Here is a 14,479-nt window from a genome sequence, read left to right on the forward strand (position 1 = left end):
TTCCTCATGTTCTCCTTTAATAATTAAAGGCTCCAAGACAACTCTAAAGCCACTAAGAAATGCACTTCACAAATAATTTGTTTTTCTATACATCATGAAATACATACATCTTCTAGAAGTAAAATGTATCTTTTTCTTTCAATAAAACTTAGAAAGTATCACTAAACACTAAACATCTTTAATGCTCATTGTTATGAAACTATAGTCTTACAACATTTAAAATAAGTAATAAAGTTTACATTAAACTAACAACAACAAAACTCCATTTTAACTAAAACATCTCCATTGTGCTGTTTTAGCCTGTCACAATTGTGCGTTTCTAAGAATTGCTTGTGATTTGGACTACTGTGTGTGGAAATGCACATGCTACAGCAAGCTCATCCATGGGAGTTAGAAGACACCTTGTGGGAGTCAGTTCTCTCCACAGTGTGGGTCCTGAAGCCTGAGCTCTAGCTGTCAACTTGCCACCAGGGCTTCACCCACTTAGCCCTCTCACTTGCCTAACATCTTTTAAAGGTTAATGCTTGTGACTCTTGGCTATTACACTGACTTTATTTATAATCTTAGGAACAGACAATTCTTTTTAGAATTTATTATTTTCCTGGAACATAAATATGTGAAGTGGCACACTTTTCTAATACTAGGTGTTCACAAATGCCTATAGCTCCTGTTACATAAATACTTCCAATATTAACACTGTGACCATCAGAACAGCAAGTACCAACTCAATCCTGCAGCTGGCTGTATATCCTGCTCCATATTTTTGTAAAATATTTTAGAAGGCATTACCACAAAATAAAACCTAGAATATATGGTCTACTACTAAAAGCAGTATGATAAGTAAACACATTTAAAATATTTAAAATTATATTAAAGGTAGGAAAAATGTTAAGCAATATTTCATTTAGTACTAAGCTCAATATATATATTCATTTATATATATAGTGTTTACTCTGTGTGTACTATTTTCACATAGTATATTGTTTACTCTTTATTTCTCCCAAGTCTACACTTTGATATTGAGTAAATCCTTCAGTCATTTAACACCAGAACTTTTCCAATTGTAGAATAACAAAAAGTTACAATCTATCATATAACAAGACTTCTTCAGCCATATTTCCTAGGTTTGAATGGCTTTTCCTTCACTAATATTGTCATCCTGGACAAATTATTCTAATTGTTTTATGTTTCATTTCTATATCTACAAAAAAAGTATGCAGTATTTTTTGAGGACTAATGAGATAATCCTTGTAAGCTACTCAACATACGGGAAAGAATCAGTTAATTCAACTACTACCTCCCTGCCTTTCAGGGCTACTCTACTCACTGAAAAAGAATGATGCAAATTTTCTTCAAACTACAGGGTATATATTCATTTAATTATACTTTAAAACCTAAGATTCACAACTGTTTTCCTCAGACCTCTAAACACTTAGGGTAATTAACAAAGGTTTGCAGAATTAGGTCAGAATCATGTCTGATTTATTAATTATGTACAAAAGCTAAAACATGAACCAGTGTGTCTATCTCAGATTGATTGAGCACTGCAGGGAAGCTAAAAGTGTAACAGAGCTTGCTTGCACAGGATAGGTTAAATGCTGATTTTTTCCAATATGGCTCAGTTTTGAAAAGCCCTTTTTCAAAAATAATCATCAATGTTTTACACCCTTTTGGGGTATAAAAGTTACTTTTTTTCCAATTGGCAAAACCGTGCCATAAGTGAAAAAACAGTTCCTACCTGACCCTCTCTAGGCTGGCTCCATGCTCCAGTGGGCTCTGTGGTGGTTGGGCAAGTACCAGTAGATTCCACAGGGTGTTGTCACTCTGAGCAGGAGCCAGCAACCCATGCATGACTTCAGGGGACCTGAAATGGAAAGAGAGACCTGGGCTTTTAAAGCAGCCGTAAACTGAATGCCTTTGCGGCAGCTACTTGGGGCATTCATTTGATAAATGCACCAATAGCTCATTCCGAATCCTCAATGTTGTCTACCTGAAATGGTCTTGATACAAAGAAATTCTGAAGAGATACGATATACTACAGATCAGATGGTATTCTCTCACAAGTATTAAGAACTATATATTTATCTATCCTGTCTCTGTGGATCTCCATTAACCAAAGTAGGCTACATTACCTAAATAATATAAGTAAGACGGTACTCTCTCACAAGTATTAAAAACTATATGTACACATTGTCTATCCTATCTTTATGTCATCTGTTACATGGGGTAAGCTATACCTAAATAAACTGGAAACTTGGAAAGTCACAGACAATAGCTAAATGAACTGCCCAAGCTCATGTAGTCATATGGTAAGGGACAAGATTTCAACTAGTCTCAGACCCAGATAATGATGAGATAAAGAAGAAAGAAAAAAAAAAAAAAGTACCTCTAAACCTGACTGAGTCTGATTTACAAGACCCAAACCAGTGGAAGTGATTCCTTGCAAGTTCTGAGCCACAAGTTCCTCAAGTTCGTCTGAGCTACACACATCTGCTGTAGTCCACCTCAAGCCCCCAGATCTAATCAAGCTGGCTACTGCTAGCACATGCTTATCATCTCAGCACTCAGAAGAATAAGGACAGCAAACTCAAGGCCAGCCTGAGCTAGGCAGCAAGAACATATCTCAAACAAATCCCAAATAAGAAAACCAAATAGCCTGCCTCTAATTCTAGCTAGCACTCAGGGAGATGCGAAGAGAGACTACAAGTTTGGGAGCAATCTGAGGGTGCATAATGAGATCCTGTCTCAAAATACTGCTAACAACAAAACTACTTTTTTATAAGTTATGTTTTATTTCCTAAAAGAAAATGAGGTGTATTATAATCCCTAAATGACTTGTGGTATATTTTTTAACTTCTAGAAGAAAAATGTACTCCAAAAAACCTAAAATGGGAGGCTGGAGAGAGAGCTCAGTGGTTAAGAGAACTTGCTGCTCTTGCTGGGGGCTGAGGTTAGGTTCCTACCACCCATGCTGGGTGGCTCACAGCCACCTCAAACTCCAGTTCCATGGGCAATCTGATACCTCAGTCCTGCCAAGGTCCTGCACATATGTGAACATACCTGCACACACATACACATAATTAAAAATAATACAAATAAATCTTGAGAAAACCCCTTCTTTTAGAGTAGGCTGGTGCACATTTGACTCAGAGTTGAGAACCTATGGGCTGGCATGAAGAGCGAGCTAAATCACAACAGTCTCACTGTTGCGTTTGAGTGGCTGTTTTCCACCTGTGGCCCTGGTAATCAAACAGCTTCAGCTAGATACATCCCATACCCACTTGCAAAGTTTAAATCAGAATCTATGTAAAACTGATGAAGCCGGGCATGGTGGCGCACACCTTTAATCCCAGCACTCCGGAGGCAGAGGCAGGCAGATTTCTGAGTTCGAGGCCAGCCTGGTTTACAAAATGAGTTCCAGGACAGCCAGGGCTACACAGAGAAACCCTGTCTTGAAAAAACTAAACAAAACAAAACAAACCCCAAAAAACAAAACAAACAAACAAAAAACTGATGAAAGACTTGAAGGTGAGTCATCATGCCCTCAATTACAGGGAAACCATGACTTATATCTAGCAATTCTTGTTTTCTTGTGGCGCTGGAGGATTAAATCCAGGGCCTTCGGCATGCTAAGTAACTGTTTTACCACTAAGCCTTGTCCCAAGCCCTAATTATTTTCTATGACTTATTTTAAACAATATTTCAAATGCTTGAATTTATTATATTTTACCACAAAATTATTAACAAATAACTATGGTTACCATTACTGGAACAGATATTTATAAAGCAAAGGTTGACTAATTCTACCCAGAAATGGTACATATTAATTCCAACTAATTAAATCAGAGTTTTCAAAGGAAGGAACTAATACCCAAACTCATTATTCCTTAGGATGATAAATCAAAATATATCAAGTATTATAAATACATTAGCTGAGAACTAGGCATACATTCCTTCTGTGATGAACATTTTAACAGCTACTATAATACCTACACAGTAAGATGTATAGTACTTATTATTCCACTTGATAAACTATGTTATGCTGTATTTTCATTATTCTCAAGAAATAGTAAGAGAATTAGAGTATTAATATACCTAGTGGCACTGACTGTCACTATAGGTAGAATATGATAGCGTAAGTGCAGGAAACAGATCATAAAGTACTTTTGCTGCCCTATATACAGAAGTTGACTATAGCAGTGATGAGAAAAACAATACTGAATAAAATCAAATAACAGAAGGAAATGATTGAGTGCATGCTAGTATGGCTAAAAGAATTACTAGATCTATATAAAATACTGATTAACTATAGTACACACCTAACAAAGAGGAAAAGCTAAGGGTCTATACACACACAGGAAATTTCTACAAAAAGATCAATGCAGGCATGAAAGTCAGTGGATTTAGTAGAAAGTAGTTCAAAAACTTTAAAAATAAACATCTACCTCTTTCCAAACAGTTTTGCAGTAAACTAAAGGATCGCTGTGTCTTTGCCCTCTGGGAAATGCTCCTGAGAGCCCCGCCCTCTGCACTAGGTACTGAACACTCCTTGGCCAGGAAGGGAAGAAGAGCCGCACACACAAGCTTCTCATTTGAACGGCTGGGGAACACTGGCTCCACAGAGCAGGGTTAGAAAGCAACTGCAGAAGCTGCTTAAGCACACTTGACATCAATAACCTGAAGCTCGAGGGTCCCGTGAAGAGCCCTCGTGAGGAGGAGGATCAGAAGTGGAAGTGGGAGGCTGATGCTGGGCCTGTGCTAGCTCTTGCTGCCTCTGCTGCTCAGCCTTCTTAAGCCTCAGCTGCTGCAGGCGCTTACGGAGCAAAGCTATCTCAGGCCCCCTTAAAAATTCTGACACAGATAGGAAAAGAAAGGAGACAGTAACACAACAAAAAATAGTATAAAGTTGATTATACACTTAAAAAGGGAAAGATTAAATAAGACATGCTTTAAAGAGAAATACTAAAAAGAAATACTGATAAAAAGTCATTAAATTATGAGACAGTCTATGCATATGCAATCAGATGTTTCTCTTTAATTATCACGAATTAGACACATAATTTCTATAAATATTTAAGTAACCAAACAAATGAAAATAAAATATCATAAAAGCAAAACACTATTTTAAATTTATTTTATAGTTTTTTATATTATGGTACTTCGAACTGCATATAGGGCCTAAGTACATATCACTCACTGCACTACACACTTAGCCATTAAGAATCTAAATTAAACATTCAAATAGTCACCATTTTTCTTCTTTGTACAGAAAAATAACACAGAATAGTTATAAAATATTAATTTAAAAAATCTAAACAAAAATTTCAGTTACTTTACTAATTTCAGTCAAGTAACAATATTCAATAAAACAAGTAAATAGTTATATATTTTAAAACAATTATTAGAATTCATTATAACTTTGAAAAATTAAAGTTGTATGTCATACCCTTAAAAAATGTTTCTTCTTGTGTCAGAATTGATATTTTAGCTAAAAAGGTTTATATAATATTTTCTTAATCTTTTCTTTGGAAATACCCAGGTGAAAACAAAAATTACACAAATTTATGCAAAGAGGTAGCTGTATACCTCTTACATATGAGACTTCCCGGACAATAAAACATTGAGCAAAATAATCCTTACCCCTATGGAGTTTACTCTGAGGGAAAACAGACATCTGTGAATATACATTACATGCACATGCACATATATCTCTATACATGCACACATGTGTACCCCAGGGTACCAGCTATATTAAACTAGTACAGAAGGCTTGCAGGCTAGATGAAAGGGAAAGAGTGCTGTTTTGTGGACAGTTCTTAGAAAAGCCTTCTAGTCCCTGATTTTAGTGGGATTGCTTCAAGCTTCTCTCCATTTAGTTTGGTGTTGGCTACTGGTTTGCTGTGTATTGCTTTTACTATGTTTAGGTATGGGCCTTGAATTCCTGATCTTTCCAAGACTTTTATCATGAAGGAGTGTTGAGTTTTGTCAAATGCTTTCTCAGTATCTAATGAGATGATCATGTGGTTTTTGTCTTTGAGTTTGTTTATATAGTGGATTCTGCTGATGGATTTCGGTATATTAAACCATTCCTGCATCCCTGGGATGAAGCCTACTTGATCATGATGGATGACCATTTTGATGTGTTCTTGGATACAGTTTGCGAGAATTTTGAGTATTTTTGCATTAATATTCATAAGGGAAATTAGTCTGAAGTTCTCTTTCTTGTTGGGTCTTTGTGTGGTTTAGGTGTCAGAGTAAATGTGGCTTCATAGAATGAATTGGGTAGAGTACCTTCTGTTTCTATTTTATGGAATAGTTTGAGGAGAATTGGAATTAGGTCTTCTCTGAAGGTCTGATAGAACTCTGCTCTGCACTAAACCCATCTTGTCCTGGGCTTTCTTTGGTTGGGAGACAATTAATGACTATTTCTATTTCTTTAGGGAATATGGGACGGTTTAGATCATTTATCTGATCCTGATTTAACTTTGGTACCTGGTATCTGTCTAGAAAATTGTCCATTTCATCCAGATTTTCCAGTTTTGTTGAGTATAGGCTTTTGTAGTAGGATCTGATGATTTTTTGGATTTCCTCTGTTTCTGTTAGGACTGCCCACTCTCTCCCAATCTATTCAATATAGTACTTGAAGTCCTAGCCAGAGCAATTAGACAACAAAAGGAGATAAAGGGGTATAAATTGGAAAGGAAGCAAACTATCACTATTTGCAGATGATATGATAGTATACATAAGTGACCCCAAAATTCCACAAGAGAATTCCTAAACCTGATAAACAACTTCAGCAAAGAAGCTGGATATAAAAATTAACTCAAACAAAACAGTGTCCTTCCTCTACACAAAGGAGAAAGAAATTAGGGAAACAACACCCTTCACAATAGTCACAAATAATATAAAAGACTTTGGTGTGACTCTAACTGAGCAAGTGAAAGATCTGTATGATAAGAACTTCAAGTCTCTGAAGAAAGAAATCAAGGAAGATCTCAGAAGATGGAAAGATCTCCCATGCTCATGGATTGGCAGGATTAATATAGTAAAAATGGCCATCTTGCCAAAAGCAATCTACAGGTTCAATGCAATCCCCATCAAAATTCCAAATCAATTCTTCATAGAGTTAGAAAGGGCAATTTGCAAATTCATCTGGAATAAAAACAAACAAACAAACAAACAAACAAACAAAAAAACCCCTAGGATAGTGAAAACTATTCTCAACAATAAAAGAACCGCTGGTGGAATCACCATCCCCGACCTCTAGCGGTACTACAGAGCAAATGAAATGTTCGACATCCTCAGTCATCAGGGAAATGCAAATCAAGACAACCCTGAGATTCCACCTCACACCAGTCAGAATGGCTAAGATCAAAAACTCAGGTGACAGCAGATGCTGGAGAGGATGTGGAGAGAGAGGAACACTCCTCCATTGCTGGTGGGATTGCAAGCTTGTACAACCACTCTGGAAATCAGTCTGGCGGTTCCTTAGAAAATTGGAAATAGGATCCAATTGTGTAATAATGTCTCTTTTTATACTGTTCTGAATCAATTAAGCTGAGGACCCAGCAATACCCCTCCTGGGCATATACCTAGAAGATTCTCCAACATGTAATAAGGACACATACTCCACCATGTTCATAGCAGCCTAATTTATAGTAGCCAGAAGCTAGAAAGAACCCAAATGTCCCTCAACAGAAGAAAGGATACAGAAAATGTGGTATATTTACACAACGGAGTACTACTCCACTAATGAATTTGACCATCTAGTGATTGCCATATCCAGGGATCCATCCCATAATCAGCTTCCAAACACTAACACCATTGCATATACTAGCAAGATTTTGCTGAAAGGACCGAGATATAGCTGTCTCTTGTGAGACTATGCCGGGGCCTAGCAAACACAGAAGTGGATGCTCACAGTCAGCTATTGGATGGGACACACGGCCCCCAATGGAGGAGCTAGAGAAAGTACCCAAGGAGCTAAAGGGAACTGCAACCCTATAGGTGGAACAACAATATGAACTAACCAGTACCCGGGAGCTCTTGTCTCTAGCTGCATATGTATCAAAAGATGGCCTAGTCAGCCATCACTGGAAAGAGAGGCCCTTTGGACTTGCAAACTTTATATGTCCCAGTACAGGGGAACGCCAGGGCCAAAATGGGGGAGTGGGTGGGTAGGGGATTGGGGGGTATGGGGGACTTTTGGGATAGCATTGGAAATGTAAATGAGGAAAATACCTAATAAAAAAAAGATAAAAAAAAAAAGAAATCACATTCACATCTCAAAAAAAAAAAAAAAAAAAAAAAACAATGAATTTGCTGGGCAGTGGCAGTGCATGCCTTTAATCCCAGCACTTGGGAGGCAGAGGCAGGCAGATTTCTGAGTTCAAGGCTAGCCTGGTCTACAGAGTGAGTTCCAGGACAGCCAGGGCTATACAGAAAAACCCTGTCTCCTCAACAACAACAACAACAACAACAAACAAACAAACAAACAACAACAACAACAAAACAATGAATTCATGAAATTCGTAGGCAAATGGATGGAACTAGAAAATATCATTCTGTGTGAGATAACCCAATCACAAAAGAACACACATGGTATACACTCACTGATAAGTAGATATTAGCCCAGAAGCTCCAAATAACCAAGATACAATTCATGGACCACATGAAGCTCAAGAAAAAGGAAGATCAAAGTGTGGGTGCTTTGGTTCTTAGAAGGTGGAACAAATTACCCATGTAAGGAGTTACAGAGACAAAGTGTGGAGTAGAGACTGAAGGTATGACCATCCAGAGACTGCCCCACCTAGGGATCCATCACATATAGTCACCAAACCCAGACACTTTTGTTGATGCCAACAAATGCTTGCTGACAGAAGTCTGTTATAGCTGTCTCTTGAGAGGCTCTACCAATGCCTAACAAATACAAGTTGGATGCTCACAGCCAACCATTGGACTGATCACAGGGTCTCTAATGGAGGAGCTAGAGAAAGGACCCAAGGAGCTAAAGGGGTTTGCAGCCTCATAGGAGGAAAAGCAATATGAACTAACCAGTTTCCCCAAAGCTCACAGGATCTAAACCACCAACCAAAGAGTACACATGGTGGGACTCATGGCTCCAGCCGCGTATGTAGCAGTCATCAATGGGAGAAGAGGGAGGCTCTAGGTCCTGTAAAGGTTCTATGCCACAGTGTAGAGGAATGTCAGGGCCAGGAAGCGGGATTGGGTGGGTTGGTGAGCAGAGGGAGGGGGTAGAGGGGAGAGAATAGTGGTCTTTTAGAGGGGAAATCAGGGATAACATTTAAAATGTAAATAAAGAAAACATCTAATAAAAGAAAATATAAAAAGAAGAAAAAAAGAAAAAGAAAAAGAAAAAGAAAAGCCTTCTAGGGTGCTATTTGACCATAGTCTCAAGGACTCAAGGTTCATGGCTATCCTAAAGAGCTGTTCCAGGAGGAGGAAAGGACAAGGAAAATACTCAGGGGAAACATCGGAGATGTGAGAGACAAAGGCAGCATCTTTTACCTACTATTTGCCACAGTGAAGAACAATAAAGAAAGAACAATTCACTCTGGAAAGAACTAATACCCATCCAGTGGAGAAATTAACCAGAGACTGAACGTAAGAGTCAAGGATTCCTAACAAACCTGGATGTCTCTTGTGATGAAACTTCAAGGCTCCTGATGACAGGTAATAACTGAGCCCTGGGGAACTTCAGTGTTTGAGAGAAAACAAACAAACAAACAAACAAAAAACCCCACCAACCAACCAAACAAGTAAGCGGAAATGCTATAGGTCAAGTGAGAAGAGTGTGTCCACAAAGGGTGGAGACAGCTAGTGTGTCGACGGTTCTGATACACTCCTGAAAAGGACATTGAGACCTGACAGCTGGCTTTTGCACTGTGTAAGTCAACGACAAGACTGATGAAAGTACACTGTCATGGTGTACTAATAGGAGCCAGAACCAGACTGCAGCAGGTTCACCAAGTGGGGCGATGAAGTCGAATAAAAAGGTAAACTCTGCAGAGCCCTGAACACTAGTAGAAGAGGGGAGGTTATGGGATGGTGAGGAAGAAAGGTCAAAGGGAACTTGGTATGTCTTAACTGGGAGAAAGTTCCTGCTGCTCGAGTATGCTTAATTGAGGAGAAGGAAAAGACAATACATAAAAAGAAGCAGGTGAGTGCAGGACAGGCATTACTGAACAGACCAAGGACACGGAGGAGAGGAGGGTACACAGCACCAAAGGGCAGGCGAAGTATGTGGGGAAGCATATTCTCAGTGGCAGACTTGGTAACAGAAGCACACACACACAACTCCTCTCAGTGACACTTGCAGCAAACTGCATTTCAGCCTCTTGTGCAAATTTTGTTATTTGGGGAACAAGCATGCTAGTGTCATTACTCTCTTATTACTATGGCCTCTGATGATAAAGAATTGTCTTCAACCAGCTAACTAAGAGTTAATGAACAACTCATCCTGAGAGAGGTAACCCATACACAAAAAGACAAATACTAGGTACACATTTTCTTATATGTGGATACTAGCTGTTCAGTCAATGATAAGAAAGGTACAATCAATACAGCCACAGAGAGTAGGTATAAAGTAAGGGACTAGAGGGAACGAATAGATCTCCCTGCAAAGGTAAATAGAATGCACAGTTATAGATAAAGGGGAATGAAGTGGGAGATCAAGCAGGAATGGAGAGAGGAAAGGAGGAAATGTGGGGAAAGACAGCTAAAATTAAAGACTATTTGAGTGGTAGTATGGAAGTAGCAGAAGCTTCCTAATATGTATGTATGTATGTATATATATATATATATATATATACATACACACACACATATATATATATTACACACACACACACACATATATGAAGATAATCTAAATAACACTGCCAAGTAACAGAGGAGACAGAGCCTCAATTGGACATCTTGTCAACAAATGTGCTGGGATTAGGCTACATGTAGTTGAGTTATTAGAGAAACAACCCAGGCTGTTGCAAATACTATAGGTTGTGAGAGCAACAAACTGATGGCAAGGCGCTATTGCTGAAAATACCTACACAACTCACTGAACACAGAGAAGTCAAGCTGGCACTTATGTAGAACCTTTACCCTCACTGGACACTGTTCTTGGTACTAGAGGGTACTCTGAATAGTACTGAAGGAGAAACAACACCAACCCAGCTAAAAACACTTTGCTCTAAGATGGTGTCCTGCCTGCATGGTATGCTAATGCAATGGTGGTACAAAGTTGGTAGGAGTAACCAACCAATGTCACATTTGACTTAAGGCCTACTTCCCAAGATGGAACTCATAGCCATGTTGCTTGGTTGACCAAGAAGTTGAGACTCAAGAGCCCAAGGACCTAGGGTAAAACCAATACTATAGTTCTACTAAAGGAATGTAGTAATAAACAGCTCCTAATGACATTCTGCTATACTCATAGATCAATGCCTCACTCAGCCATCATCAGAGAAGCTTCATCCTGTAGATGGGAACAGATACAGAAACCTACAACCGGATAATATACAGAGAGTGAAGAGACCTCAGAACACTCATCCCTAAATGGGATGTCTTCATCAAATCCTTCCTCTGAGGGCTCAGGGGAAATCTATGGAGAGGAGGCAGAAAGAGTGTAAGATCTAGGGAGGGTGGAGAACACCAAAGAAACAAGGCCTTCTAAACAAAACAGGAATGGCAAACATGAACTCCAGAGACTGAGGCAGCATGCACAGTGAGGCCTGCACAGGTCTGCATCGAATGTGGATCTAGAGCTAAAATGAAAAGTAGGCCACATGCCTTGTCCCTAACCCAGATGCTGTCTCAATTGAGAACCACTTGCAAATGAAAATTTGGTTTTTCTCCAGGAGTCTCACTGGGGAAATACACTACTCTTTTTTGTTTTTTTTTTTTTAAAGGTGTGTGCCCCCATCCAGGCACTCCAGTTACATTTGTTTTTAAAGATTTATTTATTTATTATATGTAAGTACACTGTGGCTGTCTTCAGACACACCAGAAGAGGGCATCAGATCTTGTTACAGGTGGTTGTGAGCCACCATATGGTTGCTGGGATTTGAACTCATGAGAGCAGTCGGTGCTTTTACCCGTTGAGCCATCTCACCAGCCCCCAATAAACTCCTCTTAAGTGTAGACTGTATTCCCAGAAGTAGGTGGCCAACATAAAATGAAGTCAAGGGCATCTTTGGAGATTCTCTCGTAATGCTGGTGTTTTTTTTTTTTTTTTTTAATTTAACCTTTTTTGTTTGTTTTTATTTTTCACCCTACAAGTCCTTTGCTTATATATAATGGTTTCCAAGTTTGCATTTTTAAAAAAGATTTATTTATTTTTTATTTTATGTATATGAGTACACTGTAGCTGTACAGATGGTTATGAGTCTTAATGTGGTTGTTGGGAATTGAACTTTTAGGACCTCTGCTCGCTCAGTCCCTGCTCGATCCAGCCCAAAGATTTACTTATTATTATACATAAGTGCACTGCAGCTGTCTTCAGATACACCCAGAAGAGGGCGTCAGATCTCATTACAGGTGGTTGTGAGCCACCATGTGGTTGCTGGGATTTGAACTCAGGACCTTTGGAAGAGCAGTCAGTGCGCTTAACCGCTGAGCCATCTTGCCAGCCCCCAATTTTGCATTTTAAGAGATTCCTTAGTGTGCAAGCAAGTGGTCCTTGTATCTCTATCTGTTTCCTATGCCTTTTCTTGGGTTCTTTTCCTTTGGTTTGTTGGTTTTGCACTATTCCAATTTGCTTGCTTTTGATTTATCTTATTATATTTTGTTATTATCCCATAGATGCCTGTTTGTTTTCTAACAGAAAGGGGGTGCATCTGGATGAGAGGGTTGGCAGGGAAGAACTAGAAGAAGTAGACTGAGAAGAAACTAAAATCAGGATATATTGTATGAAAAACAAACAAACAAAACCCCTATTTCCAATAAAAGAAAAAAAAAAGATAGGGAATAATTCTAGTATCACTGATAGCCTTCTAATGTTACTTCTTCCTAGAAAAATCTACCAATACCAAGGAGGATACCATGCATGGACAAATATTTTATACAATGGCTTTTAAAAAGTGTTCCACATTCCATATTTTAGTCAATATAATAATGTTTTTATCACCAAGAAATATGATTGCATATTAATTTACAAGGAGAAAAAAAATCATCCCAAGGCTAAGCAAGTACTGAATTAAAAATTCTCAATAGACATTGCAGATTAAACAAACAGTTCCACTTACCAGCTTGGAATACTACAGCAGATATAGAGACTCACATATCCTCTTAAAAACATGTAACTATGTATAATTTATAAATGTATATAAATGTTTTGGGATTAATTTTTAGCATAAATCCAAACTGAAGGGTAATATAATAATTATTTTGGTTTAACTGTTTAAAACCAAACACTCAACAAAACACTAAGAACTACTATCTCATATACAAAACTACTACTACATATAACTAAAACTACTAACTTCTCATTTTCTTCTCAAAGGTTCCTGCCTATTCTCCCTAATAGGCTTAATGTCATTAAGATAGGAGAAAAATTAAACCACCTAGAGATGAACCAAGAATGGACCACTTGGTTACTGCTTCACTCCACACCTTGGGAAGGCACAGGGCCTTCTGAACGATGGATTATGCTCCTATCTAATTCGGTTGAACTGTAACAGTTTGCTCTCAATTTTTCTTCCAGTTCTCACTTGTTTCCTATCTTGGGTGTGACATGATCCTATTTTAAGGAACTATCATATAGCTATTATTTAGGCTTTGAAAACTTTGCTTTACTATATTGTATGACTCTGTATTTAATTCACGAGTAATGTTTCTACAGAGCTAAATTTAGTGTAATGATGATACATAGTATGAAATTGTGAATTTAAGCAATTATTTATAAGAATCCACTACAGGCCTTACTAGCTACATATCTTCTGGTAATGGATTGTTGCAGTCTGAGCGATCTATTTAATTAGAAACTTAAAGTTCCTGGAAGTGACTCCAGTCTCAGTGAGTCTCTGCTCCAAACTAAATTTTGCACGCACTGAAGTCACCATTTAATCCAAAGTTACCGTATTCTCTAATCACAGTTTTAAATGGGTTCTAAGTAAATTCAAAGGAGGAAAATAAACTATCAATACTCTCTCGCCCTAAGCTTTCTAACACAGAAAATATTTACAAATGATGCAGCAAATGAAACAGTAGCCAAGTCTAGCCTAGGAAGCACAGCAAGGCCACCTTGGTAAAGAGATGCTCAAGCATCACTGAGAGACTGTAATGTTCTGTACTTACACTGAAATACTTTAAAGTGTAAACTCATAGCATATTTTATTTAATTTGGCACAAAGTCACATTGTTCTTATTTTTAAAAAATGTAATTTTATAAATGTATTTTTTAAAAAAAGTCTTGATGAATGAGCCACAGAAAAATATGTATAGAATCACAATGTCTGAGCTA

General features: G+C 38.1%; 1 protein-coding gene across 11 annotated transcripts in view; it reads right to left on the reverse strand.

The window, feature by feature from the left end:
* Dcaf6 (DDB1 and CUL4 associated factor 6) overlaps positions 1–14,479 on the reverse strand; it is a 131,407-nt gene that overhangs the window by 39,885 nt on the left and 77,043 nt on the right. For 6 of the 11 annotated variants that reach the window (XR_373618.2, XR_001778389.2, XM_006497004.2 and 3 more), the window contains one exon: positions 4,678–4,851. The exons of 3 other annotated variants lie outside the window; for them this stretch is intronic. Coding sequence is in view for 5 of the 8 variants with exons in the window: in XM_006497004.2 (XP_006497067.1) it covers positions 4,678–4,851 (174 nt within the window). In the remaining 3 variants the exon portion in view is untranslated. Of the gene's footprint in view, positions 1–1,738; positions 1,865–4,677; positions 4,852–14,479 lie in introns of all 11 variants that reach the window. 2 more of the 11 variants (XR_865654.2, XM_006497008.2) reach the window with 1 other exon arrangement.

Source organism: Mus musculus, chromosome 1, assembly GCF_000001635.26.
Source record: "Mus musculus strain C57BL/6J chromosome 1, GRCm38.p6 C57BL/6J".
Classification (NCBI taxonomy): domain Eukaryota; kingdom Metazoa; phylum Chordata; class Mammalia; order Rodentia; family Muridae; genus Mus; species Mus musculus.